We start from the raw sequence: 25,808 nt of genomic DNA, 5'->3' as shown, positions 1-25,808 counted from the left end.
ATGCCTGTTCTTGCGTTCAGCAACCCCATTTTGCTGAGGGGTGTAAGCACATGATGATTGATGTAACATGCCTGCATCTTCCATGAATGAGTTCAGGGATCTTTCAAAGTATTCAGCTGCATTGTCTGAACGGAATTGCTTGATCTTTTTATCAAATTGTGTTTCAACCATCTTGCAAAACATCATAGTTATCCGGGGAACTTCTTCACGTCCTTTCAACAGATAAATCCAAGTGCACCGAGAATAATGATCAATAAAACTGATAAAGTAACGGAAGCCATCAATGGAAACAATGGGTGAAGGACCCCAAACATCAGAATGAACCAAATCAAAAGGGGCTTGAATTTCATTACTAGAAATTGGATACATTGATCTACATTGTTTTGACATTTGACACACACCACAAATTAAATTCTGACTCGGAATGCCCTTACATAATTCGGGAAACAACATTGCTAAGGAAGAAAATGACAAATGACCTAGCCTAGCATGCCACAAGTGCAGCCTAGCTATTGACTCCACACTTTCCGGACTAGTAGTAGAAGCTTGCAAGGCTGAGCTGACATCTTCATCAAAATAGTAGAGGTCCCCATACTCATGACCACTCCCAATCGTTCTCCTCGTCAATCTGTCCTGGAAGACACAATGAGAAGGAAAGAAAGTTATACTGCAGTTCAAGTTTTTTGTAAGCTTTGAAACAGACAACAGATTTGAGGTAAGACTAGGAACATGTAGGACTGATTTAAGAGAGAGATCCTTGCTTAGGTCAACCACCCCCTTTCCAGAGATGGTGGAGAGGGACCCATCAGCTACTCTCATCTTATCCTGGCCAGACAACAAATGATATGTGGAGAATAAGGAGGACATATGTGTCATATGGTCAGTGGCTCCGGAATCAATCACCCAAGAGGTAGAATTAATGGAACTAGATGCACTAAATGCAGAGGTTGTACCTGATTTGGCAAGAGAGGTGGAAGCTAAAGAATTGTTCTTCAGACGGGCTAATGCCCGACTGAGAACCTCTACCTCACTAGTTGTGAAGCCCAAAGTACTTGGTCCAGAGGAGTCGGCAGGCTGCCTTGCGGTGGAAGAAGACACTGTCTGAATACTCTGTGAGTTGTCACTACTGTTGTTGGTGGCAAGATTCCCACTTTCCGTGTGGCCCTTATGTTGCCTTTTGTCCTTTCTTAGAGCAGCTGGCTTCAAATGAGGGCACAGGACCCAACATTTCTCCTTTGTGTGTTTCTCACCACCACAATGTGTACACTTGAGGGACTTCTTGTCTGAAAATCTATTCCCCTTAGTGGAGACTAAGGCTGAATGTTCTCCAGGTAGTTCTGTTGACTGTGTCTGGGAGTCAACTTGCATCTCCTTTCTCCTTACTTCTTCATTCCTCACCAGGTAGTAGACATGGTGAAGCTCAGGTAATTCATCTCTCCCTAGAATCTGTGACCTTATACCTTCATATACGGGGTCAAGACCCGCCAAAAACTTGAAGGCTCTGCCCTCCTCAATCTGCTTATCATGCCTCCCCTTATCATTAGCATTTTCCCAATCCAAAATCAAATGGTGGTCAAGCTCTTCCCAGAGGCCTTCCAGTGTTGCAAAGTAGGTTGCCACGGACATGTCTCCTTGCCTTAGGGCTGCAATGTCTTGGTTCAGCCTGTAGATTCTAGCATTGTTCTTTTTCTGGCCATATGTCTTAGATACTTTCTCCCAAATTTTAGCAGCTATGGGGAAGTGATGAACAGTTCTGGCCACCCTAGGAGTCATAGAGGCCAGCAACCAAGACATGACTGTGGCATTTTCCTTGCGCCACACGGTGTAATCAGGACTTCCAATTTCTGGTTGTTTCTTGTCTCCATCCAAATGGCATGTGAGCTCACGAGAGGTAATGAACAGCATTGCTGAGACAAACCATTCTCTGAAGTTATACTCATCTAGCAACACACTTGTAATCTGCAAGTTGTGTAGATTAGGGTTTTCCAGGTTTGAGGACCTTGTAACAGGTCTGTTATCTCTAGAGGAAACTTCACCGGATAGTGAGGACATCCTGACTTCAGTCCAAGAGTTGTTCACAGTGCTGTAGGTGGTTCTGTTTAGGACTGGCCGAAGTGATCACAGTGTTCACAGTGCTGGTAGAAGTGTTCACAGTTCGGGTACTGTGCAGTGCTGTTTAGGACTGGTCGAAGTAACTGAACCAGTTCACAGTGCTAGTAACTGAAGTTACTTCAATTAGGGCTTGTTCTGCAACCTGAAGTAACTGTGCAGTGCAGTAACTGAAGTTCACAAAGTAGGACTGATAACCGACCTGAAGAGAATCTGTAACTGAAGTTACCACAGTTCTGCCCAAGTCTTGCTGGGGCACGAAGCTGCAACTGTAGAGAAGGCTAAGTCTTTACCACTTGTTCTGCGCAAGTCTTGCTGGAGCACGAAGCTGCAACTGTAGAGGAAGCTCTCCCCCTTTCGGCTAGTGCTAGGACTACTGAAATCAGTCCTCAACTAAGTCTGTCCTATACAGACCTCTCTTAGTAGCCCAATAGCTACTATTTGCTGGAGATAATCTAGTAGGACATCTACTTCTGGGTCTTACTTCCCTTGAGTCCTACAACCAAGAGAAACCCTAGGTTCGAACTTGCTTTACTCTCTTACACTCCTAGGTCTTCACTGCAGCAACCCAGAAAAGGAAGAGAGAAGATGAAAAGACAGCAAGAGAAAAGAGTGTGCCTGCTGAAACCAGGAAGGAGCTAATGCTCTGATACCATGTAATCTGAAGAGCTATACTCGAAGTAGCAAGGAAGAGAAGAGAACCACAGAACTGAAGAGAATGTCAAACTGTACTATCCAGTCGACCAGTCCTTTATTTATAGATGAATATAGTACAAGGTACAAGAAATTACTGGGATGCCCCTGATTAGTGATGGGACACCCAGATGACTTAAATCATTAAACAGGATTAGGCCCATTAACACAAGCCCAGTTACAAGATAAGTTAAACATAAGAATGGGCTAATAAGAACTCTTATCAGCCGAACATCACTCTAACATTCTAACATGCCTAAAACAAATTTGACTTACTAGTCATATGTTTGGAAGCTTCGGAGTTAATAATCTAGGGGGATTCAGAGGTATGAGATGACACATGGAAAGCAGTAGCAAAGTTATTTGATGTAGACGCAAAAGGAATGGAAGTGTGGAACTAGAATCCACTTGACAAAGTGTTCTACCAATAAATCCAAGTGGTCATGAAAGGAGTTGATAATCTCTTCCTTGGGATCAAAACCAGAGGGACATTCCTAAGATGTTGTGGGACAAGTCTCTTGAGAAGCCACATTTGCTGAATTATATTTCTTCTGATTTTGTTGGACTGGCTTTTTACTCTAATATTTTTTTATTAATTCCTAAGCCCACTTAGGCTTCCCATGGGGATCCCAACATGTGTCCCAAGTGTGCTTGGACTTCTGACAGTGTGTGCACCACAGTTTATCTTTGTCATCCACCTTCTTTAAGAAGTCACCCTTCTTGAAATAACTCCCTCCATTTCCACATGTACCTCCCTTGACTACCATTGCAACTAGCTCTCCCTCTGAACAACTCGTCACACTTCTACTCTCCTCAGACTAGACTAAGGCATAAACCTCCTTGACTGAAGGTAAGTCCTTACTTCACAAGATTTGTACTCTTATAGACTCATATATAGGGTTCAGTCCCAAGAGAAAAGCAAATACCCGTTGTTGAGAGACAAGGGACTTATAAGCTTTTGCATCTTCATCACACTTCCAATTTACACTTTGATAATGATCCAACTCCTTCTAGATTGATTTCAAATCTGAGTAATATACTAAGAGACTCCTCTCTCCCTACTTACAAGTGGATGATTCAGCTTGCAATTGGTAGATCTTCACATAGTGCCTCTATTCTGAATAGGTCAATTTTGCTTGTTCCGATATTTCATAAGCCATTTCAGCCCACATAAAAGTCTTTCTCCCCTGTAGCAGTATGAAAACCAAGAACCACGACATCACCATGCTATTCTCTTGATCCTATCTGTCATGTTCAGCACTCCCAATCTTTGGTTCCTTCACCTTACCATTGATGTACCCTATTTTCCCCTGGCAGTGGTGTAGAGTTTAATTCCCCTAGACCATTTAAGGTAATTAAGTCCAGCAAAGGGGACTACAGCCATAGGAAACCCATATCTATTCCCCACTCATTCCATTTTGACCTACACTAACACCCAAGTATGCAGAATATTTAAAGGACATAATTCGGTTCACTATTCAGCTTTGAACGCACACCTAAGGGTAACTTCTGATACAGGTTGGTCCTAGAAACACACTAAAACTTCAGCTCACGCACCCCTACTACAGTCTGGACATGATCTGGACACAAAACAGCTCTAATTTTCCAAAAAAAAATAATTTTTTGGTTGATTTTATGGCTGAACAGACTCTACAGTCACAGTCAAATAAAAAATAATTTTTCCAGACTGATCTTCACCTCAAACACCAAAGGAGATCACAAACAGAGCTCTTGTACCAGAAACTGTCACACACAGGTCATCCGTGACCTACAAAGTCACCATTCTCAGGTACAGGGATCACATGATCCACAGAAAAAGTGATTAAAGATCACCCTAGGAGTGATTCTTTGGCATTTCTCTCTCTTCTCTTTCTCTACCCTTTCTCCTCTCTTTCCCTCTCTCTATACTTCTATCCTTCCAACTTAGTTTTCAGTATGTAGCCATCTTAGGAAGTTATAATGCATTATAGGGCAATTTTCCTTATCTTTGGTAAGTAAAGTTCACTTGATTTTATTAGTTTTTCTATATTTTACTTGAGTACAACCAATATGTTTCTGGATGGGCTTGAGTGCCTGAAATCTTCCAACCCTAGTTTATAGAAAAACTAATATCAAATTTTCATACAAGTCAATTTATTTTCTTTTTTCCAATTAACATCATTATCACTTTATTGATTCCTTGATGTTAATATTGACAAAAATTCTATAGTACAGAAACATGTTTTCTAGTGCCATTATTGCACCTTGAGACGTAAATTTTGCAACTTGAGCTCTAAAATGTTCTACCCCATGTGTTTGCAAATCCAATGTTTTTTATTATTAAAAATGAATTCATTAATCATAAAAATAAACAATTCAAGCATCCCAAAGGTAGACGTAAACTGTGGCCTTCCATATCAAACAAGAATAACAAATTACAATTAAGCCCAGTACAGATGGTCCCTATCCATGTCGTATTTGGCTTGTGTACCAGAAAATGCATTAGTTGACCCTCTCATCGAATGTATTCTTAGAGTCATGTTTCTTGTAAACCATTTAAATTTCTTCATTTCATATTTGTAGCACCAAATTACTGACTCTGGTTCTTTCAACCATCCTACCACTAGCTTAGAATCACCTTCAACCAACAAATATCCCATGTTTAACTTATATGCAATCTGAACTCCTTGCAAAACTACCATCAAATCAACCCTTACAGAGTTCTGCACTCCCATCTGACCCGAAAATAAAGCAATAATGTGCCCTTCCTTGTCTCATTAGCCCCTCCAGGTCCTAAGGGACCTGCCTGGATTGTCGTGACTGCTTCTATGAAAATTTAGTTTCACATATCCTTCTAGATGCATCCACACTGTGGTTGCTCTTTCCTTTCTAAAAGAGCTTCTTTCCACCACAACCCAATTTCTCCGAAGGTCATCAAAGGAGAATAGTGAGGAATCCAATGTATTAGCTCTATTGTCATAAACTCTTTTACCATCTCCCTTTCTAGGTGCATTTATTTCTTGGTAGCGTCCAAATCAGAGTTGCTCTAATCTGCACATTGTTCTTCCCCTTTCATAGGCCAGATGAAAGTAGATGGGTCAAACAGAAGGTTTACCTTTGTTGGGAAATTCCACCTGCTCCAAAATAAAGAAAACAACCAATCCAAAATGTTTGCGGTGAACGGACAGGAGATTAGATGGGGATAACAACTCTCACCATTAGATCTACAAAGGATGCACCAATTTGGGGATAAGCACATAAACAATCTTCTTCTTTGCAATTAATCCAAAGTATTCACCTTCTCGTGACACATTTCCCAACAAAAAGCAGCTACTTTGAGGGGTATCAGACGATACCATACTTCATTGGGATGAAAAACCTGAGGAGAAGCAGGCTGGTAGAGAGAGTTGAAAAAGGAGACACAAGAAAAGAGTATCTTGGCTGAGGAGCTCAAATCCTTATGTCATGACTAGAAGGATCCAAAAAAGTTTTGCCTAGTATTTGCAAAAGATTAACCACATAAGCAGTCTCATCGTCCCTAAACCCTCTACAACTTTGCAAATCCAATGTTATAATGCTGCATCAATGGTGGGGTACAAAATTTACAGCTCAGAATGAATTTCATGTCACTAATCCTTTGGTGTTTTTTTTTTCGTTCAAAGTGAAATAAATCTTTGTTTTCGAGTTTTTCAGAACTATATAGTAACTATGCATTTTCTTGTTAACAGACAACTGTGTTGTTTCCACATGCTTCAGATTTTCCTTCTTTCACCGAATTGGAGAAAAAAGCAATTGTATATGCTTTATTTAACCCCAATGGACCATTTGAGTAAGTACATGTAGATACCCATTAATTTTATTATTCTTTGTTATCACATGTAGCTTCAATTATTCCGTGTAACTATATCCTTTTATATAGTGAAAATTTGGTAATTCTATGGACGTCTCACCTAACAAGGTCTGAGCTTCTTTGCATGAGGGATGGTAATTGGGTTTCTAGTGCTGTAAGTTGTAATCAAGACAAATTATAGTGATTTACTTTGTATATCTATATAACAATGAGTTAAAATAACAAGCTTTGTTTGTTGTGCAGGTTATGAACTGCGTGATGGATGTACTAGTGCATGAACAGTTAGCTAATGGTTTGGTAAAACGTCATTACTTTCCCTCATATTTTGCGGTAAGTTTTCAATTCTTACATATACTAAAACAGTAAGATGACTTACCCTTGTCTTATCTACCAATTTTCCTAATTGTAAATGCAGGAAAAGATTCTAAAAGATGAACCCCCAAGTCTAGAGGAGTTGAAAGCTTTTTATCAAAGTCTACTTAAATATGATCTGTTGCAATGTGAATTGGTATGTCTTGGATAACTCATGCAATAGATAAATTAATTTGAAGTACAACTAACTTTAATATTTTGCAAACAGTTATTCATTCCCCTTTGCGTTGACTCCCACTGGTTCGTATATGTCATAAATCTAAGGGATAAGAGAGTGGAGGTTCTTAACAGCTTACCAATGGATGGATTCACTATAGAGCTGAAGTATCTTCTTAGAATGGTTTGTATTGCAGTAAATATTGTTTTAATTGTTCTTGTCATCATCTATTGCCATGTGCTAATCAAAGGTTGGGTTTAATTTCTAGAAAGAAACTTGTAACGACATACTGAGTAGCTTGAGTGGAAGACCCATGGCAATTACAGAATGGCCTGTGCTACTTCCCGAACTTCCAATTCAAAAATCCGAGTAATTGATTCAATAATTGATGTATTTATTATTAGCTTTGGCATTATTAGTAACTATAATGGATCAGATGCAAGAGGTTAAATGGTGGTTGTTATTTGTAACAGTTGCGATTGTGGTATATTTGTGATATGTTATATGGAGTATTGGGATGGACGGTTAATGAAGTCCTTTGCACAGGTAATTGAAAATAAGCTCCAAATGTTTTCTTTATTTTTTTTATCCCTTAATTTATGGAATTTTTTTCTTAACATTTATGTTTGACTTAATATTGTTTAACTTTTTGAAAATATAGGATGATATCCCATACTTCCGCATGAAGGTTATGGCTGATCTATTGTTGCATCCAGAAAATAAGGTATTTAAAGCAATTAAAAATGATTATAGTCTTCATATATCTCACCATTTTTTTAGAAGAGGTAAAGTATCAATTCATTAAAATAGATAAATAAAGTTCCCATGTACAACCAGGGGCTGTACAGTGGAGAAGTACAAAATCCAGTTTGACCACTATCCCATTTGAAATTACAAAAACGTTTTCAAACTCAAAATGGGAACTAAAGAAAGAACTGTCTATGGATACTTGTACTGATGACCAGGAAAACTGCTTCCCCACTGTTTTTGAATCACAAAATTGGTTCATTCATGATATATTAAATGGAATTGACTCAGAAAACTGTTGTATATTGAGCCTAAAAATTAGGCCACTTTAGATTATGCCATCTCATATCATATTGTTCATTATACTCTATTAATACATGTATGGTATTTCATACCTTCCCAACCTCCCTCTGGGCAACATACCTGGGAGGTTGCTCCATAAACACTTCCTCCTAGAGGTCACCATGGAGGAAGGCATTCTTCACATTCAACTGAAATAACAACTGATCATAGTATGCTGCCAAAGAAATAATAAGACATACAAAGCTCATCTTAGCAACTCGAGATGTGTCAATGTAATCAACACAATAAGTTTGGGTGTAACATTTTGCCACCAACCATGCTTTATACTGCTCCACACTATCATCAAGCCAATGCTTAACTGTGTAAACTCAAGGACAACCTGCCTTGTTTCCAAGAGAGAGGAGTGAGATCCCAAGTATGATTAGTCTGAAGAGCATGAAATTCTTCATCCATTGCCATCTTCCAATTTGGTAAGACCAGACCTAGGAATAGTCATGGAGGAAACAAGAGACACAAACTTCCGATAGGAATCAAACAGATGAACAAAGGACCCCCAACATTAGAATGGACAAGAACATGGACCCATCTTATGCACATGTTTTGGACAATAACTAAAGGACTTGACACTATTATTTTCTCTAGGAACAAATGACACTCGACTACACTTGCCAACCTGAAACGGTTCACGTTGCAACTCAGTAATAGACGCTAAACTAGGAACCAACTTCTTAAGAGCAGGAAGTGATAGATGGTCCAAACAAAAATTCCACTTGACCATCATCCCCCACTCTAGAACCTTGAAAGATGTTTGTCTCATCAGCTTATTTTAGCAATCCACTTAAAATCTCAGCCACCAACATAATAACAATTGGAGACAATGCATCACCTTGATGAATCCCTCTAGTAGCCTTGAAAATAAAATCCTTAGGTGATCCTTTGATGAGAATAGAAAAGCAGGTGGTCCTCAAATAGCCCATGGTCCATTTTATCCTCCACATCCTCATTTGTAATAAGGGTTTGATCTAATATTTGTCAATTTTTCACAAAAGCTCCATGTTCCTTTGAGAGTACAAAGTGAAGCACTTACTTCTAGGGGTGATCATTCAATTTATTTGGTCCAAAATTTTCAATACCGAACTAAAAAATTAAAAATCAAAATTGAAACCGAAACCGAATTATAGAAAAACTGAAATTTTTTGTTTGTTTTTTGATTATTTCGGTTAAAACCAATTTTTTTTTAATAATATATACTCTATTATATATATTATAACATATAATATATTATAATTATAAAATATATATTGTGAAATCAAAATTTTATTTTATTATATATTAATATATGAACATATAATATATTATATATTATATCTTACATATTATATATAATATCTTCTTGAAAAGCAACTAAAATTATAAAAATATTTTTTTTGTGTGAGAACTAAGAATTTAAGACCCTAACATGGACTTGTTTGGGCTTGCCTCGAGGGGCGTGGCACATAGCTACTTGGAGGCGGCTCGTAGAATCAAGAATGTAATACGTTTTATATCACATTAGTTACTTGAAGTAATGCAATTGAGGAAAAAAGAGATTTTGGGTTTTACATTATTGAAAATGTTTTATATGTTTGATATTATTTTTTAATTTTCATTTGAATACGCTTTACATGTCATGTTTATGTCTTTTAATTTTAGATAATACGTTTTCTAAAACATTTATTTTAAAATTTAAGTTTAGATTTTTTTTATTAATATTATGTTTAAATTTTTTTGGGCATTTTTTGAATTTTCTGACTTTTTTTTATTTTTTATCATTGTTTTTGTATTTTTGCACCTTGCTTCAAAAAGGCAGGTGCCTCGCCTTGTGCCTCGGGCACAAATTGGCCTGCGCTTTAAAACACTGTAGTGCTCACCCCTACTTCAGTCATGTCAACAACACCTTTGCCACTATCTTGTACAAACTACTAGTCAGGCTTATGAGAAATAAGAGAGACAGGTTGCATTCATCCTAGTTCTCTTATTTATTTGTTCTTGTAATGGAGGGTTTTACAAAATTTATCTTGCAAGATAATGAAATAATTAAGTTGATGGGGTTTCAAGTTCAATCGTATGCTCTTAAGATATCTCATTTTCATTTTCTGGATGATGTGTTGTTTTTTATTTATTTGGGGGGGGGGGGGGGGGGGGGGGAAGCTAATGGGGATGGATGAAGTGGCTAGTTTTATTGAAGTTGTCAAAAAAAATTCCATGAACTCTCTGGTTTTTCCATAAATTTTTCGAAATTCTGGGATTTGGTTTAGTTGTATTACTCATAAAGGTGCTAAAATGTTGAGAAGGCAAACGAAAATGTCTCAAATAAGGACTGTAAACATTTGGGAGTGCCCATCTTATGGAGGAAACACAAAGCAAAATCTTTGGAGTTTATTTTAGAAAAAGTTGAAAGATAAGCTTAGTGAGTGGAAGGCTTCTTCTTTATCTTATGCTCGGAGACAAACTTTGGTTCATTCGGTTTTACAATCTATTATGTGCATTGTAGACGTGCTGTTTAGTTTCCTTGGAGAAAATGAAATGGAAAAACCTCAAAGAAAGTTTTGGTTGAAGAATCATTTGAAACAGGCAAGTTGGGAAAAATTATTTTGTCCTAAAAAGGTGGCTTGGGTTGTAAGAGAATGGGTCTTGTAAATAAACCTTCAATTTGTAAATTAGTCAATAGGCTTGTTTCTGGAGGGAGTTCTTTGTGGATGCAACTATTACAAAGTAAATATTTAACTAACAATGAAAGAATTCCAAGTTGTGCTGCACCCCTTTGGAAAGCTTAAGCTAAAGCGTTAATGCATTTATTCCCAACAATAAGGTCTAAATTCAACAAATAAAGTCTGGGATGTCCCTTGAATAGCAATCAATAACTCTTTCATGGTTTCTACCGGCTCTCCATCTCATAGGTTTTAGGACTTATAGGTCAAAGATTTAAAATGCCAATCTTCAGCTAGGTGGGATATTCAGAAATTGTCTGAGATTTTTCAGCAGCCTATCTCAGAGTTTGAACACTTATTTTTGGTAACAGAAATGCTGATAGATTTGTTTGGACAAGAGATGTAAATGGTAAGGTTAAAATTAAAAATTTTTGTTTGGTTTTGTCACTTTCCATTGGAAGATTCTAATTTGAGTTCGATTAGGAAATTTCGAAGTTGGCTATTCGTTTGTTTCTTTGGAGATTATATCGTGGTTTTTGTTTCTTAATTTTGATTTGTGTGCTAAAAGAATTGTTGATGATGATATTTATCCTATGTGTCAAAGTAGTGTTGAATCTGGACCCAAAAAAAAGTGCTCTTGAATCTGTTATTCTTCTCTTTGTATTTGTCCCTTGTTTGGTTTTGTTTGCAACTCTGTGGTCTATTGCTTTCCAGGAAAGCCAATGTAATACTAGAAAGGATTTTTTTTATTTGGTCTAGAATTCGGGAACAAATAGTCAGGACTTTTAAGAGTCTCTTATCATGGCTGGCAGTTGTTTTTTTTATGTGGAAAGCTTGAAATGAAAGAATTTTTAACAGTTGATTGGGTGCTTAAGTCGGTTTATAATGTTTTAAATACTTTACAGGGAGGTGACTAATTTTTCCGGTTCCACTAGTAAAGTATGCAATGCAGGTTCAGCTCCCCCATGACCGGATTGTTATATCATTCAATGTGATGGGGGTGTAAGTATAGAAATAGAGGAACATATGGCTTCTGTTTGTAATCTAACGCAAAAGCTCTTTTAATGGCTGCAGGTGGTAATTAGGGATGGTTAAAATTCCCACTGAAGCAGAATTAGGAGCTATTTTGCAAGCTATTTCTTTTGCTCGGTTTCAGGGTTGGGAATCTTTAATGGTCTTTATCTGATGCGAAAAATGGTGTCTAATCTTCAGGGAAAAGAATCTTCTAATTTTTGATCTTTTTGTATCTGGCTTGATAAAATATTGTTTTTTATTTAAAACTCTTAACGTCTCTTTTGTATCTTAGTCTAGGTCATACACCAAAGAGCTGGCTCATGTGCTGGCCCAGAAGCCAAAATTTATGTAAACATATTTTTGATTAGTTAATGATATTTCAATTATCAAAAAATTATTTCGACTTTGTTGTTATTACCTTCAGCATTCCAATGTTTGACACGAGTTGAAATATAGATCCATCCACTTAGAAGTTAGAATACACACGTTGCAGTAAGAGATTTTCCGGCCTGAGGCTGATCAGCTTGAAGCGAAGGCCTCAAGGCTATTTTTGGTTTTATAGAAGAAAATAAGAGAAACATAAAATAAAGTTGAAGATCTCTCCTCAATTTTGAAAACCAGCCTAGAAATGGAGACCTGTTTGATTTTCTAGACAGAGAAGAGCTGGGATTATGTACTCGGCTGCAAGAACAAAAGGTTCCCTTGTATTGCTATTTTCCACAAGCAACATAGATTATTCATCTAAAGTTTGTTCAGGAAAAGGGTTTATTAGAAGATTTGACGAGAGCCTACCAGCTCAAATTTGCCCACTTCTAACCAATGCTTTGTAAAAAGAAAATCTTAATGGCCTGACTAGCTAACTGAAACATGATTCACAAAGTATAAGAGGAATGCGATAAACAAGTTTTCCCTTTCTGGTGGCCACTATAAATAATGAAGATCAAGAGTACTCTCTGTAGGGCGTGGTATCTAAAAGTTAAGAGTTGCAATAACTTGTTATTTATTAGAATTTAGAAATAAATCCCTCAACAAACAATCCATTAACCTGAGACCACCATGGCAGGACAAACCTGAGACTCTCAGTTTGGAAGTACAAATACAAATATGTATTTTTATATTTGTACTCCTTCCAAACTGAGCTTTAGTGTCTTTTGAATACGCCAATGTTTTAATCAAACGCCCGATTGATGTGATATTTTGCCTTTTTCACCAAACACTGACATGTTCAACAGTCTCGGGTTTGTCTTACCATCGCAGTAAACAGGAAACGTAATCTCAAAATAAAAGTTGGGTTGGTTAAAAACTATGAACCTGACCTCAGATTGGGTTAGAGTTGAGGTTTTGGGCAACCCGACCCAACAAGTCTCTTAAATATTTATATATAAATGTCATATAATTATGCATGTATGTTTAATATGGATACTTTTAAAGCACCATAACTGGGTAAGGTGAAAGTTAATTAGCCATGATCAACTGATCATAATTCTAAGGAAAGAGAACATTTTTTAAAGCAAAAAAGAGTGAAAATTTTGTGTCAGCCCAAACCCAACCTGATGCAATCTTATCAAGTTAGATTTGCATCAGGGTTGGCAGTTCAACGGCTCTGTTTAGGTTAGCATTAACCTCAACCTTACTTAACCCAGCCCAACTTGTGCCACTTGTGCAATACCAATAATCCGCCAATTAATCCCAGCATGTTTGATCTCTTGGGGATGACTTGTGGGTGTCTGGTACAGTGATGTTGCAGTTGCGTTTTGGGTTGATTAATACAGATTTATTAGACATGTATTGTCACATCATATATATGGGTTCTGTTTGAACTGAAACATGCATGTGTTTGAGAAACATCAAATTTGACGTCATAGGTAAAAATAACAATTTCTATTGACTCAAAAGTATTTTCAAAGATTAACCACTTCCTCACACAAATTTGTATTGATCAAACCCAAAAGACAAAAGCAACACAACGCCTCTGTACCAAACAAGCTCACACGGGCGGAGTTAAAGAGGCTGTCCATTGCTCCTTTTCTTTGAAAATCTCCTGACAATGAAGTCAGTTCCTCATCAGAACAAGGTAATAAGAAACTCATCACAATGAAATGGAGCAAACAAAATTGCCCCTATAAAAAGGAGGGTTTGGCCACATAATTTCCATTCACCAGTAATCTCTACAAGAGCAAGTTCCGTCCTTGAAATGATGGAACCGATTTCTATCCCGAACCAGGATTGATTGCTCAAAGATGTTAGAAACCATTTTAGTAAACGTATGACAATCATTACACATTCGGAGGTTTTTGACTATTCTTATGGTGGATCCTTGGCTTGTATGTATAAGAGCGAAGGCAAGAGCCAGCTTTTGACTGTGGCCACTAAGCCGTTGCCTTTTCTCCTCTTCATCCACATCAAACAGAACTTGAGAAGTGTCTGGGGAGTAGCCTTCAAACCTCAATTGCCACTCCATCTGGTAAAGCATCTCGTACACAACATCACTCTCACGGTGTGACCTGTCTTGTGAAACGAACTTGTGTATGTTTCTCTTCACTTCTACCAAGCTAAACCCAGGCATCTGGGTCAAGCCCCTCTGCACCATATTGGTTCGTATCATAGCGACATCATCCCACCTGTGAGCCTGTGCATACATATTCGACAGAAGCACATAATCACTAGCATTATGTGGGTCTAACTGGAAAAGGTTCCTACTAGCAATCTCTCCTATTTCCAGGTTCTGATGAACCTTGCAGCCACTAAGGAGGCAGCGCCACACAACATCGTTTGGCTCCATGGGCATGCTCTTGATGAGCTCATATGCTTCATGGAGCAACCCTGAGCGAGCCATGAGGTCAACCATGCATCCATAATGTTGAATTGTTGGTGCAATCTGATGATCAGTTCTCATCCTGTTGAAACACTGTAGGCCCTCATCCACGAGCCCTGCATGACTGCATGCACTTAGCACACCCACATAGACGATTGCATCTGGTTCTAGTCCTTCTTTAAGCATGTCTGAGAAGATCCTTAGTGCCTCCTTGCCGCGGCCGTGCACGGCGAGCCCTGAGATCATGACAGTGTAGGTCAATTGATTCTTTCTGGGCATCTTGTTGAAGACAGATAAAGCTTTCTCTAGAGAACCACATTTGGCATACATGTCTATCAATGATGTCTCTAATATTACATTGAACTCAGTCATGTTCCTCAGCAGGAACCCATGAGTGCACCTCCCTAGATCAAGAGCACCCAAATGGGTACATGAGGAGAGAACACTAACTAATGTGCTCTCATCAGGCCTCCAACAATCCTCACTGGACATGTCTCCAAACAGCCTCAGGCACTCACCCCACAAGCCCAAGCTAGCATGAGAAGCAATAATAGAACTCCAGGAAGCAACACTCTTTTGATCCATATGCTGAAATACTCTACATGAGAGTTCTATCTGGCCACATTTCCCATACATGTTGATTAAACTGTTCTGCACAAACAAATCAAATTCAAATCCAAACTTGGAAGTATGCCCATGGATTTGCATCCCTTCTTCAAGTGCTGACAACTGAGCACAGGCCTTGAGAAGAGATGGGTAGGTGAAGTTGTCCGGATTGATCCCTCTCTCTTGCATCTCCACATATAAGAGAAGTGCCATCTGTGGGTCTGCATTCTTTACATGCCCCCTGATCATGGTATTGAATTCAAATGGACCTGGTTCATCGATTTGCCTGAAGATTGAGCAGGCATAGTCCATGCTTCCCCAGTTCGATAGAGCGCAGGTCGCGACAAGGCTACCGGGAAGACGAGGATCTCCAGCTAAGCCCAGCTTGAGGAATTGAGCGTGGACTTGCTTGAATTCTTCCATGCTTTTGCATTTCTGCAACAGAGAGAAGCATTCTTGCTCCCTTACCCTTAGTTCAGAACTTTGTATCGGATCCTCCTGTGCTATAAAAAGATGGGTCTGCTGAAGGACTGACGCCCCAATCATCCTGTCATCTTCACCATCATGGACCGAACTACAAAGCTAAATCCATTAGAGCACAGAGACAAACAGAGAGAGAGAGAGGTAGAGCTAAGAAAGCCATGGAAGAAATAAATTTAGGTGCCCATCACTAAGGACCATTTCTATCGAACTTTGGTTGATCTCTAAGGAATTAGAGTAGAGCGGAATAGTCGAAATGGACACAAGAGTAAAGAAAGAATACCCATTGATCCAACTCTGCAAAACCCAGCTGCAAATTTGAACGAAATGGAAGAAGATTTGAGTAATTACTCCTCCAGTCCCCCTTCTTCGACAGTTACTTTCAGCCCAAAACTGGCTTCTCATTTCTGAGGCCAAAATTTGTCTGGAGAGAATCGTGACTTTGAATCTCGACCATGAGATGGGAAAAGAAAGCCATCCAGGAAAATTCCCTCAGATTATGTGAAAAATGGATAAGATAACGTCGTCACCAGTATAAACTATAAACTACTAAATATAACGAAGAGAGACGGAACTCTGGATATGGGCTCTGAACTCAGGTGCATAGTAAAAGTCGGGCCCCCATTTTGTCCCTATTTATATTGTAACATCATCTTAGAATGGCGAAGTTAACGCCAAGGCTCTGATGGACCTTAGGCTATATAAAGGTCGAGTGACCCCAAGCCCAAGCCTTTTGGATCCCCTTCATTTCCATATTATCCAGGTAAATGTCATAAGTATTTTTCGGAAACACTTAATTCCGGTAAGTATATTTCTTCATGTTTTTTATTTTTCATGTAAATAAGATAATGGTCGTTTTAGTCATAAAAATCATTATTAAAAGGGGCAATTTTGTGCCATCCAATTGTTGGCAATTTTTTCTGTAAGTGAGAAAGTTGCCTACTCACTTGGGAGATCCCATATAAATTTGAAAAAAAAAAAAAAAGCATGGATTTAGTCAATGGAAACCAAAAATCCCATTAACCAAGAAACCCGTGTTCTTTTTTTTATATTTATGTGAGGTTCAAAAAATATTTATTTCCCTGGATAAGCGATACCCATCTTATCTTCCAGATGGGTAAATAACTTTCTCACCTAGGAGGATGTTGCAACATTTGGACAGAACATATTTACCCCTTTAATAATAACATTTTATGGTTAAAACAATCAGTGTCTTATTTACTTATGAAATAAAAGAACATGGATAAATACACTTGTCTGAATAAAATACATTTACCCGAATAAATATCTATCCATCTTTAAAAACGATCATGGAAATATTGACCTTATATAAATAGGGGTGAGCATTTTTGGGTTAAAACCAAAAAACCAAACTAAAAATTTTGGTTTCAACTTTTACGGTTCAGTTTTTTGTTATTTTGGTTTTGAAAAAAATCGGTTTTTAGGTTTAGAAATTCGATTAACCTAAAAACTGAATTAACCAAACTTTTATTATATATAATATATATTAACATATAATACATATATAATATGTATAAAATACATTAAATTGTATTATATTATGTATTAAAATATATAATCTATTATATGCATTGCATAACATATATTTTTTAATATATAATATATATAATGTTGAAATTCAGTTCAACCGAAATATATATATGCAATGTCGATTCTATTATATACATTGCATAACATATATTTTTTCAGTTTCGATTATTTCAAATTTTTTCAATTTGATTTTTCATTTAAAATTTCAATTTATTAAATTGGATTTTTTACCGAATAAACTATTTGCTCACCCCTATCTATAAGAATTTGGCATTTGAATAATAAGTACAGAGTGGCTACAGATTGATTGATGAAACATTCATTTCTGGTGGAACTAACGTCCATTTCTAGTCGGTCAACAAAGCACAACTTTTCTTTTTCGTCAATAAGAAGGGACGACATTTTTATTTTTTTAGTCGGTCCCGTCAAATGTTGAAATAAAGCTATACTTGTTCTACCAAAAACTACATACATTTATTTAATATGTGCTAACAAATAATGTCACCTTTTAAAACTTGGTTTGACAGCAAGAGAGAAACAGAAAAAAGTTACGGAAATTTTGTTAGGTACTTTTACAAATTTTATTAACAACTTTCACTCAATTTACTTTTTTTTCTTTTATTTTATATCAAATCAAACGTTAAGGATATGTTCGGTTTGAGGGAAAAAGTAGGGAATCCCTACCTTTTCCTTTCTTTTCCTACTTTTTCCTTCAAATCAAACACAGTTTAAAGGAAAAGATCAATTTTATAAGAGGAAAAAAGAAAAAGATATTGGTTAATGGTATCAAAGGAGTACTGGTTTTTGGTAGCAAGGAAAAAGTCTTTTGGTGATGTTAACGTGAGATTAAGGACCGGCTTCGGATGTTGGGGAACTTCTAGCATTTCTGAAACCCTACATAAATGTGGACATGACAAAAAAAAAAAGGTTAAAGATAATAAATAATGTTGATTTTACAACGAATCAATTTGCCAAATTGATTAAATATGGAATAGTAGAATTACAAAGGAAAGTAAAAACAGTAGTGAGTTGAAAAGCAAGTTTTACAGAGTAACCAAACAAACTTTTCTAATGCACAAAAGTAATTACTCTTGTGCTTAAGAACCATAGAAGCCAATGCATTCTTAAACCATGCTTACTTTCTTTTTCATGAATTTCATACAACCATCCTATTTGTGGGCAATGTTTTAGAAGGGCAGTTCAACCAAGATCATCCTCTATCCGATGGAAATTAGGGTCCATTTGGTTTATAGTCGGAATTGGAATCGAAATCAGAATCACAGTCCTTTGGAATTGGGATTGGAATGATCTATTCATACTTTGTTTGGTTCAAATGGGAATTGAAATAAGATGGAATGGAATTTGATTCATAAGGGTGGGGAAGGAATGGCTATCCACTCAAATGGGGGAATGCTATTCCACAAGGAATGAGAATGAAATTTCGATTCCATCCAACCAAACAGTTGAAAATGGAAACAGCTGGTTCATTTGGACTCAAATCCCATTTAAGACCTTATTCCCACAAAACAAAGTACTTTTACGAAAGCACTTCTAAGAAAGTACCCTTACAAAAGCACTTTTGTGAAAGTATTTTTATGGAAACACTTTTACAAAAATACTTTTATGAAAGCATTTTATAAAAGTAAGTACTTTCATAAAAGTGCTTTCATAAAATTACTTTTGTAAAAGTGTTTTCATAAAAGTACTTTTATAAAAGTGCTTTTATAAAATTCAACTAGGGATAATATTATTAGTGGTAGTTTAAAATTCAATCAGGGATAATTTTGGAAGAAAAAAAATTGAATAAGTGCTTATTGTATAAGCACTTAAAAAAAACTGAAATTTTGGGCTTAAAATATAAGCCCTTATTTTTAAAATAAACACTTATTTGGGCTTATTTCCCAAATACCAATAAGTACTTAATGATTCAAATAAGCACTTATTTGTATATACACTTCCCAAACTGAGCCTAGGTTCAGTTTGAAAGGAGTACAAATACAAATATCTAGAGTGCAAAACCTTGTATTGTATATTATTTTGTATGCATTTGCATCATATATATTTGTATTTGTAAGGCTCAGTTTGGAAGGAGTACAAATAAATATAGTGCAAATATAAATATGCATTGTGCAAATAGAGGTTTAGAGATTGGAAAGAATACAAATGCAAATACATACAAAATACAAGGTTTTGCACTTTATATATATATATATATATGGATTTCCCTACCATTTTCTTTCAAACCAAACACAGCCTAAAATAAAATTAAAAGGGTATTTAGTTGGTGGTTGATAAACACAAGCCACAATCTCCACAATCTAATGTTCTTTGACATGAGTTTGTGGTTGATCTAATGTTCTTTCACATCATGGTTGATCTAATGTATACTTCACAAACTACATGGTTGTATACCAAAGGCTGGCTAATTGGTGTATTAGCTGGTTTGTTCCAGCATTGACACGGAATCAAATCTCACAACCAGCACTTTGGGGAAAAAGGGGTAAAGGGGAAGCCCCCTCAAGCCAAAGACCAAATAGTTGATATGGGTGCTCCATGGTTTTAAAAACTAATCCAAAAATGGAACCGTTTTGTCCACAGGTTCTCAAGTCAAGCAATCTAACCATCAAGCTTGAACCCTAGTCAAATGGTTTTGGGGTCCAAACACAAATTTGAGGCCATGACCGGTTTCTGGGTCAATCAATCCAACCATCCAACCCGGTCCAATTTTAAAAACCATGGTGCTCAGCATCACTCCCTGCCCAAAAAGTGCACCCCCTACTTTATGCTATTAACATTTTTTTTTAATTCCATATATTATATAATAATGCCCTCGTGGAAAAGTTTCATGACCCACAAGCCAAAGAAGCAATATCATGTGGCTAATAGGGGTGGATTCGAGCCGAGCTTAGCTAAATAGCTAGCTATTCGAGCTCGGCTTGCCAAGGTAGTACGAGGCTCGAGCTCTATTCGAGATAAAACCTTGAGCTTGAGCTCGATTTGTGCTAGAACCTTAAGCTCAAGCTCGGGTTGAGATAGAACCTTGAGCTTGAGCTTGATTCGAGCTAGAACCTTGAGCTCGAGCTTGGCTTGAGTCAAAAGCTCGTAAGCTCAAACTTAGTTCGACTCAAGGTCAACTTGAGAATAATGTTTTATAAAAATAAAAAATTATATATAAAAATTATTTTTTATTTGATATTTAAAAAATTAAGAATTATAATAATTAGTTATTATATATATATAATATTTTCTGTAATTTATTATTATTATGATGATGGTGATGATGATGATTATTATTTTTATATTTATATTTATATTTATATTTGTATATAGTTATTCGAGTTTGGCTCGTGAACCTCACGAACTGAGTTTTATTAGGCATTTAGGCTCAAGCTTGACTTAAAACATAATTAAAACCGAGTCGAACTGAACTTTTCATGAACTAAGCTCGAATAACTCGTAAAGAGCTTGGCTCATGGCCATTAGATACATATAAACGTATCTGTTGAATCAAAGATTACATTCACATATAACTAGACAACCATTAGATACATGTAAAGGTATGGTACCTTAAACACTTTAATCACTCAAAATATAAAGTGAATTTAAACAAAAATACTGATTGATTGGATATCAATTTCTTAGGTGCCAAGCACCATAGCAGGCAGAACTCATATGCATATGGCTTTTTAAAAGTAAAACCTTGGATAAAACACCCTCTTTGGGTTGAACGTTCAAAAAAAAAACAACTAAAAGCTGACTACTGAACACCGTCAAATATGTCACGTGGTTAAAAAGTAGGTCTTCGCTTTAACAATAATGAGACCCAGTTTTTTAAAACCATATAATGGGTTTTTTCAACTACCAAACAAACACCACCTAAGTGGTTGAAACTATATAAACAAAGAAATGGGAATGCCAAAGCATAAAGCTTGAGTAAAGGGACATGGCATTTGATGACATTTTATGATTTCAAGGTGGAGAATTCAATTGGTCATGCAAGGCGTTGACTGTTTTTATCCCTTGAAAATTTTCATTTGAAAAAAAAAAAATGAGAACCAAAAAGTATTAAATTCAATCTGAATCAAAACATTGCCCTCCGTCCACCTCTTTGAGAAATAGGCAAACATTCTTACAAATAATGGCTGCAATCCAATCGAGTTCCAATCGAACCTTGGAGTAAGCTTGATTAGTTATTCAAGTTTAAATTCAACTAATAAAAAAAATTGGCTTGAAAACTTATGAACTTGACTCAATTAACACATGTATACATACATATGTATATATCATAGAATAAAAGATATATTTTATAATATATATATGTATATTATAAATATATTTTATATTTTATATAATATAAGAATATAGTATATATTATAAAAAAATATCGTTATATATAAAATGTATAAATATATTTATGTATGAATTTCTGAGTCAAACCTGAACTCATTAAATATTTAATTGAATCGAGCTTAAGCCAGAAAATATAATTCAAGTCGAATTCAAGTTTGAACTCAAACCTAATAGTATATTAGTCAAATAGAACCAAGACATGCCAACCATCTGATTTGGTATTGGGTGCAAAATTGGATCTGAAGCGATAACCATTTCTTAGATCAACTGGTCTAACCATCTAATCTGGCCCGGTTTTCAAAACCATGAGTTAGGGTTTGGATATAAAAATCAAGAATTGGTGGTAGAGGCCAAGTATTTCCCCTTAAACATTAATCTGAAGAAAAATAAAAGCATGTTTTCAGATACAAAGGCAACTATGTTTTGTAACGTGTGCTAAGGCTGGCATTGCCAATATGCAGATGATGAGAATAACATTTGTCAACAAAATGCAGGATCTACCTTTTTTCACAGAATGGTTGTCAATAAAATGTCAGTAACCACGAGGGAAAAAAATAAAGAGTAGCATTCCAAGAAAAAGAGAATGCCAAAGAGGTTTGGTAATTTTAATTTACTTTTTTGTAGAAAATAAAGAAAGAAAATAAAAGCATGTTCTTAGATTTTTTGTTTTTTTTTCAAAACAAAGTGAAAATATTTGATTCAGCATATAACCTTCTTTCAAAAACCAAAAACATGTTTGCACTTCCATAAGGCTGATATGGAGTGCTATTTAGTGTATGACACTGAGGATAAATATAATAAAAATAAAATAAGAAAAAACAATCTAATATATATTTGATCAGAATCTGTATGTGAAATGAACAACTTCGAACCAGCATTAGTGCATCTCATACTTTTTTCTTAAACAGATGGTCAGTACAAATTACCGAGTAAATCAAAAGTTCTAGCTAATATTTATGGCAATGTTCAGAAAACTAGACCGGGGATCGACCCAATAAAGGAGGGATTCATGGGTCAGAGGTTCAATCAGAGTTAAACTGGAGGCTAAACCGTGATGACATAATATATATATATATATATATATATATATATAATATTATAAATTATATATTAGATTATAATATATCCAAAATATATAATTATATTCTTCTATAGTACATATTTTTTATTTTAGTTTTAAACTTTTATATTAAAAATTAAGATTTGAAGCAAAAAAAAAAAGCATTTTTAACAAAAATAGTGGGGCAAGGCACCATTCTCACATTTGGAACACATAGATTTCAAAAATCTACCCAAAATTAAAAAAAAAAAAAAAGGAAAATGACCGATAGCCCCAGGGTCAAAATTTGTAGGCTCAAAGTACATTTGAGGTAGGTGCTAACTCGGAATTGATGCCAATTCATGGGTAGACCTGTTCATGGGCCTGGCTCGGGCCGGGCTTATACTCTTCATTAACAAAAATATGTTAGGCCTGAGCCCGAGCCCGGCCCGACCAACGGGCCTACAACATGGGCTTGAGCCCGGCCCTAATAAAAATCCCGAAGCCCGACCTAATAAAAAAAATTAGAAATTTTTCCTATTCAATAATCAATATAAATCAGAATTTATTTACATTAAAAATATATATAAATTCAAAATTCATTTATATTAAAAAATATATATAAAGAAGGGAAAGAGGATGTGGAGAAGAAGAATTCAGTTGAAAAAAGAAGGGAAAGGGGTGAAAAAAAGAGGGGTATTCAATTAGGGTTTTTAGGTTTATTTATAGGTCGGGCCGGGCTGGGCTCGAGCCGAACTATTTTGGCAAATCCCGAGCCTGGCTAGAATTTATTGCGGGCCGGGCTTTTTGGCCCGAGGTTAAGCCCGCGGGCCTATATAGGTGTTCAAGCTCGTCTGGGGGCGGGCCAGCTCGGGCCAGCCCGTCGGGCCACCTGGCCCATGAACAGGTCTATTCATGGGCGAGTATAGGTGCATAGAGTGTGGTTTTTGGACCTTCTGAATGTTTATAGATTTGCAGTGGGAATCAGAAATCTACATTAGGTCTGTCCGTATTTTTCCAAAAAAAAAAAAAGGATCACTCAAATTGGACATTCGACTTTAGAATTTTGCATTTATGTGTTAAAAAAAATCAGCTAACTTTTTAAAAGCAGGACCAGGTCACCGATTTTCCGATTCAACTGTCTTGTTACTAGTTTTGTCTGTTTTTTTACACATTATAGTTTATCAAACCGGCCAAGGGTCCAAGTCACAGTCAATCGATCCAACCGGCCAATCCGGTCCAATTTTCTAAACACTGATTCATGGGGCCTAATGGCACCCGGTGGAAAGAAAAGAAAACTGAGGCTCCACTTGTTTCAATGTAGAATTTTACATACTAAAATATTTGAGCTATTATCACTTTTTTTCCTCTTTGTATAGCGCTGGCAGAAGATTGTGAATCGGACCACGAGGTATTGATGTAGTCCCACCTTGAATTGGATGAACTGTCGTAAAGTGAGGCTATAATAATGCATGGAAGCCTGTGATTTATGGTTTTAGCTCAACGCAATTTTAAGGGTCCGTTTGGTTTAGAATTGGAATCAAAATTCGTGGGAATCAGAATTAAAATGGTCTATTCTCATAGACTGTTTGGTTTAGACATGAATCAGAATAGAAATTGGAATAAGCTGAAATAGAATTTCATTCTCAAGAAAGGGGGAGGAATTTCATTCTCAAAATGTCATTCCATCAGCAATGGGAATGGCATTTTGATTCCATCCAACCAAACAGTTAGAATCAAAATGACCCGTTCCAATTTTGATTCCAAACCTCTATATCCGCAAATCAAACGGGCCATAAGTGGAGTAGCTGATTTTTTTTTTTTTTTTTTGTCGATACATCAAAAAAATTAAAAAGGTCAAAATAAACTCTTGCCATAAAAACTAAGAAATCATAGTTGAAATATTTCAATAAGAAGGATTTCCTATCCATATTTAAGGAGCAACAAACATAATCAAAATGGAAGACATTGGGAATTCTTGAGAAATCTAGCAAACAGCACCCCAACTCAACCAAAGTGATGTTTGACATAGGACGCCAAGGAAGTTTGCAATTGGATAAACAACCGTATATTCTTTTGACCACTCTTATCTCATGACTTTCTTAGGCATATATAGGTAGGGGTAGGGTGTTAATGGATTGGTTTTGGGTTGTACTCCGTCCAAATCAAAATCCATTTGGACGGATTGAACTTGGATGGACTGGATGGACTAATATGACAAATTGGATTGGACGTGGTCCGTTCATAATAAATTTATATTAGATTGAGACAATATTTGGTTCATTGATAAAAGATAAAAATATAGGTATCAATGGATCAGGTTTGAATTGAAACCAATCTAAATTAACAGGAATTTAAACAAATTGGACAGTCTTTAGACTAGTCAAAAATGATTTAAAATTCATTGAACCAGATTGGACCAAGTTCATTTATAATGAACTTACATTGGACTGGACTGAATTGGACCAAATCCAATTCAATTGACACCCCTAGGTAGGGGTATTAATCCTGCACCTGACTGATGACTCAATAACTGAGGAGCCATGGGGTCAAACCCACGTAATTTGCACATGCACCCTGTTCTGTCCCCCCCCCCCCCCCCCCACAAAAAAAAAAAAGAAAAAAAAAAAGAGTGATGTACCTGATTTGAAGAATTTACACTATTAATATTAAACCCTGAAGCCAATTGTACCAAGCTTTGAACGTAGAGTCTTTAGAGCATGCATCATCATGACCCACTTCATAAATTTCCCTTCTACGGTCCTGAGTGACACCACATGGGAACCCTCTACTTCCCCTTGCCTTATGCAGGAGGGAAATTCAGTACATTTGTAACTTTTACAATCACTGTTCACAAAGAATCCAATAAGGCAACGCAGGCCATGAGTTTTTTTTTTTTTTTTTTTTTTTGTTTCTTTGATTGAATCAAATTGGGTATAGGGATCATAATTATAATCGGATATTAAGTAATATGAATAAATTAGACTAAAAACGATTTAAAGTATTATATATTATTAATAAAATAAACTAAAGATGACTTTAATAGTATATTT

The 25,808-nt window shown here is 36.3% G+C and overlaps 2 protein-coding genes across 9 annotated transcripts in view; one reads left to right on the top strand and one right to left on the bottom strand.

Moving 5' to 3' along the window:
* Positions 1 to 12,331, top strand: part of LOC148864725 (uncharacterized) — a 79,498-nt gene extending 67,167 nt beyond the window's left edge. For 7 of the 8 annotated variants that reach the window (XM_088976865.1, XM_088976860.1, XM_088976859.1 and 4 more), the window contains 9 exons: positions 6,510 to 6,610; positions 6,701 to 6,785; positions 6,875 to 6,961; positions 7,047 to 7,139; positions 7,212 to 7,343; positions 7,429 to 7,529; positions 7,634 to 7,706; positions 7,822 to 7,884; positions 11,975 to 12,331. In XM_088976865.1, the coding sequence (XP_088832991.1) occupies positions 6,510 to 6,610; positions 6,701 to 6,785; positions 6,875 to 6,961; positions 7,047 to 7,139; positions 7,212 to 7,343; positions 7,429 to 7,529; positions 7,634 to 7,706; positions 7,822 to 7,884; positions 11,975 to 11,995 (756 nt within the window). In that variant the 3' untranslated portion in view covers positions 11,996 to 12,331. The remainder of the gene's footprint in view (positions 1 to 6,509; positions 6,611 to 6,700; positions 6,786 to 6,874; positions 6,962 to 7,046; positions 7,140 to 7,211; positions 7,344 to 7,428; positions 7,530 to 7,633; positions 7,707 to 7,821; positions 7,885 to 11,974) is intronic. The other variant, XM_088976866.1, reaches the window with a different exon arrangement.
* A 1,419-nt stretch (positions 12,332 to 13,750) lies between these two features.
* On the bottom strand, positions 13,751 to 16,324 carry LOC148864724 (Tetratricopeptide repeat (TPR)-like superfamily protein). The gene is made up of 2 exons (XM_088975218.1): positions 16,099 to 16,324; positions 13,751 to 15,909 (listed from the first exon to the last, which is right to left on the bottom strand). Exons 1-2 carry the CDS (start codon positions 16,218 to 16,220, stop codon positions 14,070 to 14,072), a joined length of 1,962 nt encoding a protein of 653 aa, XP_088831344.1. The 5' UTR covers positions 16,221 to 16,324; the 3' UTR covers positions 13,751 to 14,069.
* Positions 16,325 to 25,808: the final 9,484 nt, after the last annotated feature.

Source organism: Nelumbo lutea, chromosome 3 (genome assembly GCF_056320005.1).
Source record: "Nelumbo lutea isolate HS-2025 chromosome 3, American lotus-T2T, whole genome shotgun sequence".
In the NCBI taxonomy this organism is placed as follows: domain Eukaryota; kingdom Viridiplantae; phylum Streptophyta; class Magnoliopsida; order Proteales; family Nelumbonaceae; genus Nelumbo; species Nelumbo lutea.
Note: the sequence above shows the minus strand (reverse complement) of the source record. Positions and strands in the feature narration are given on the sequence as shown.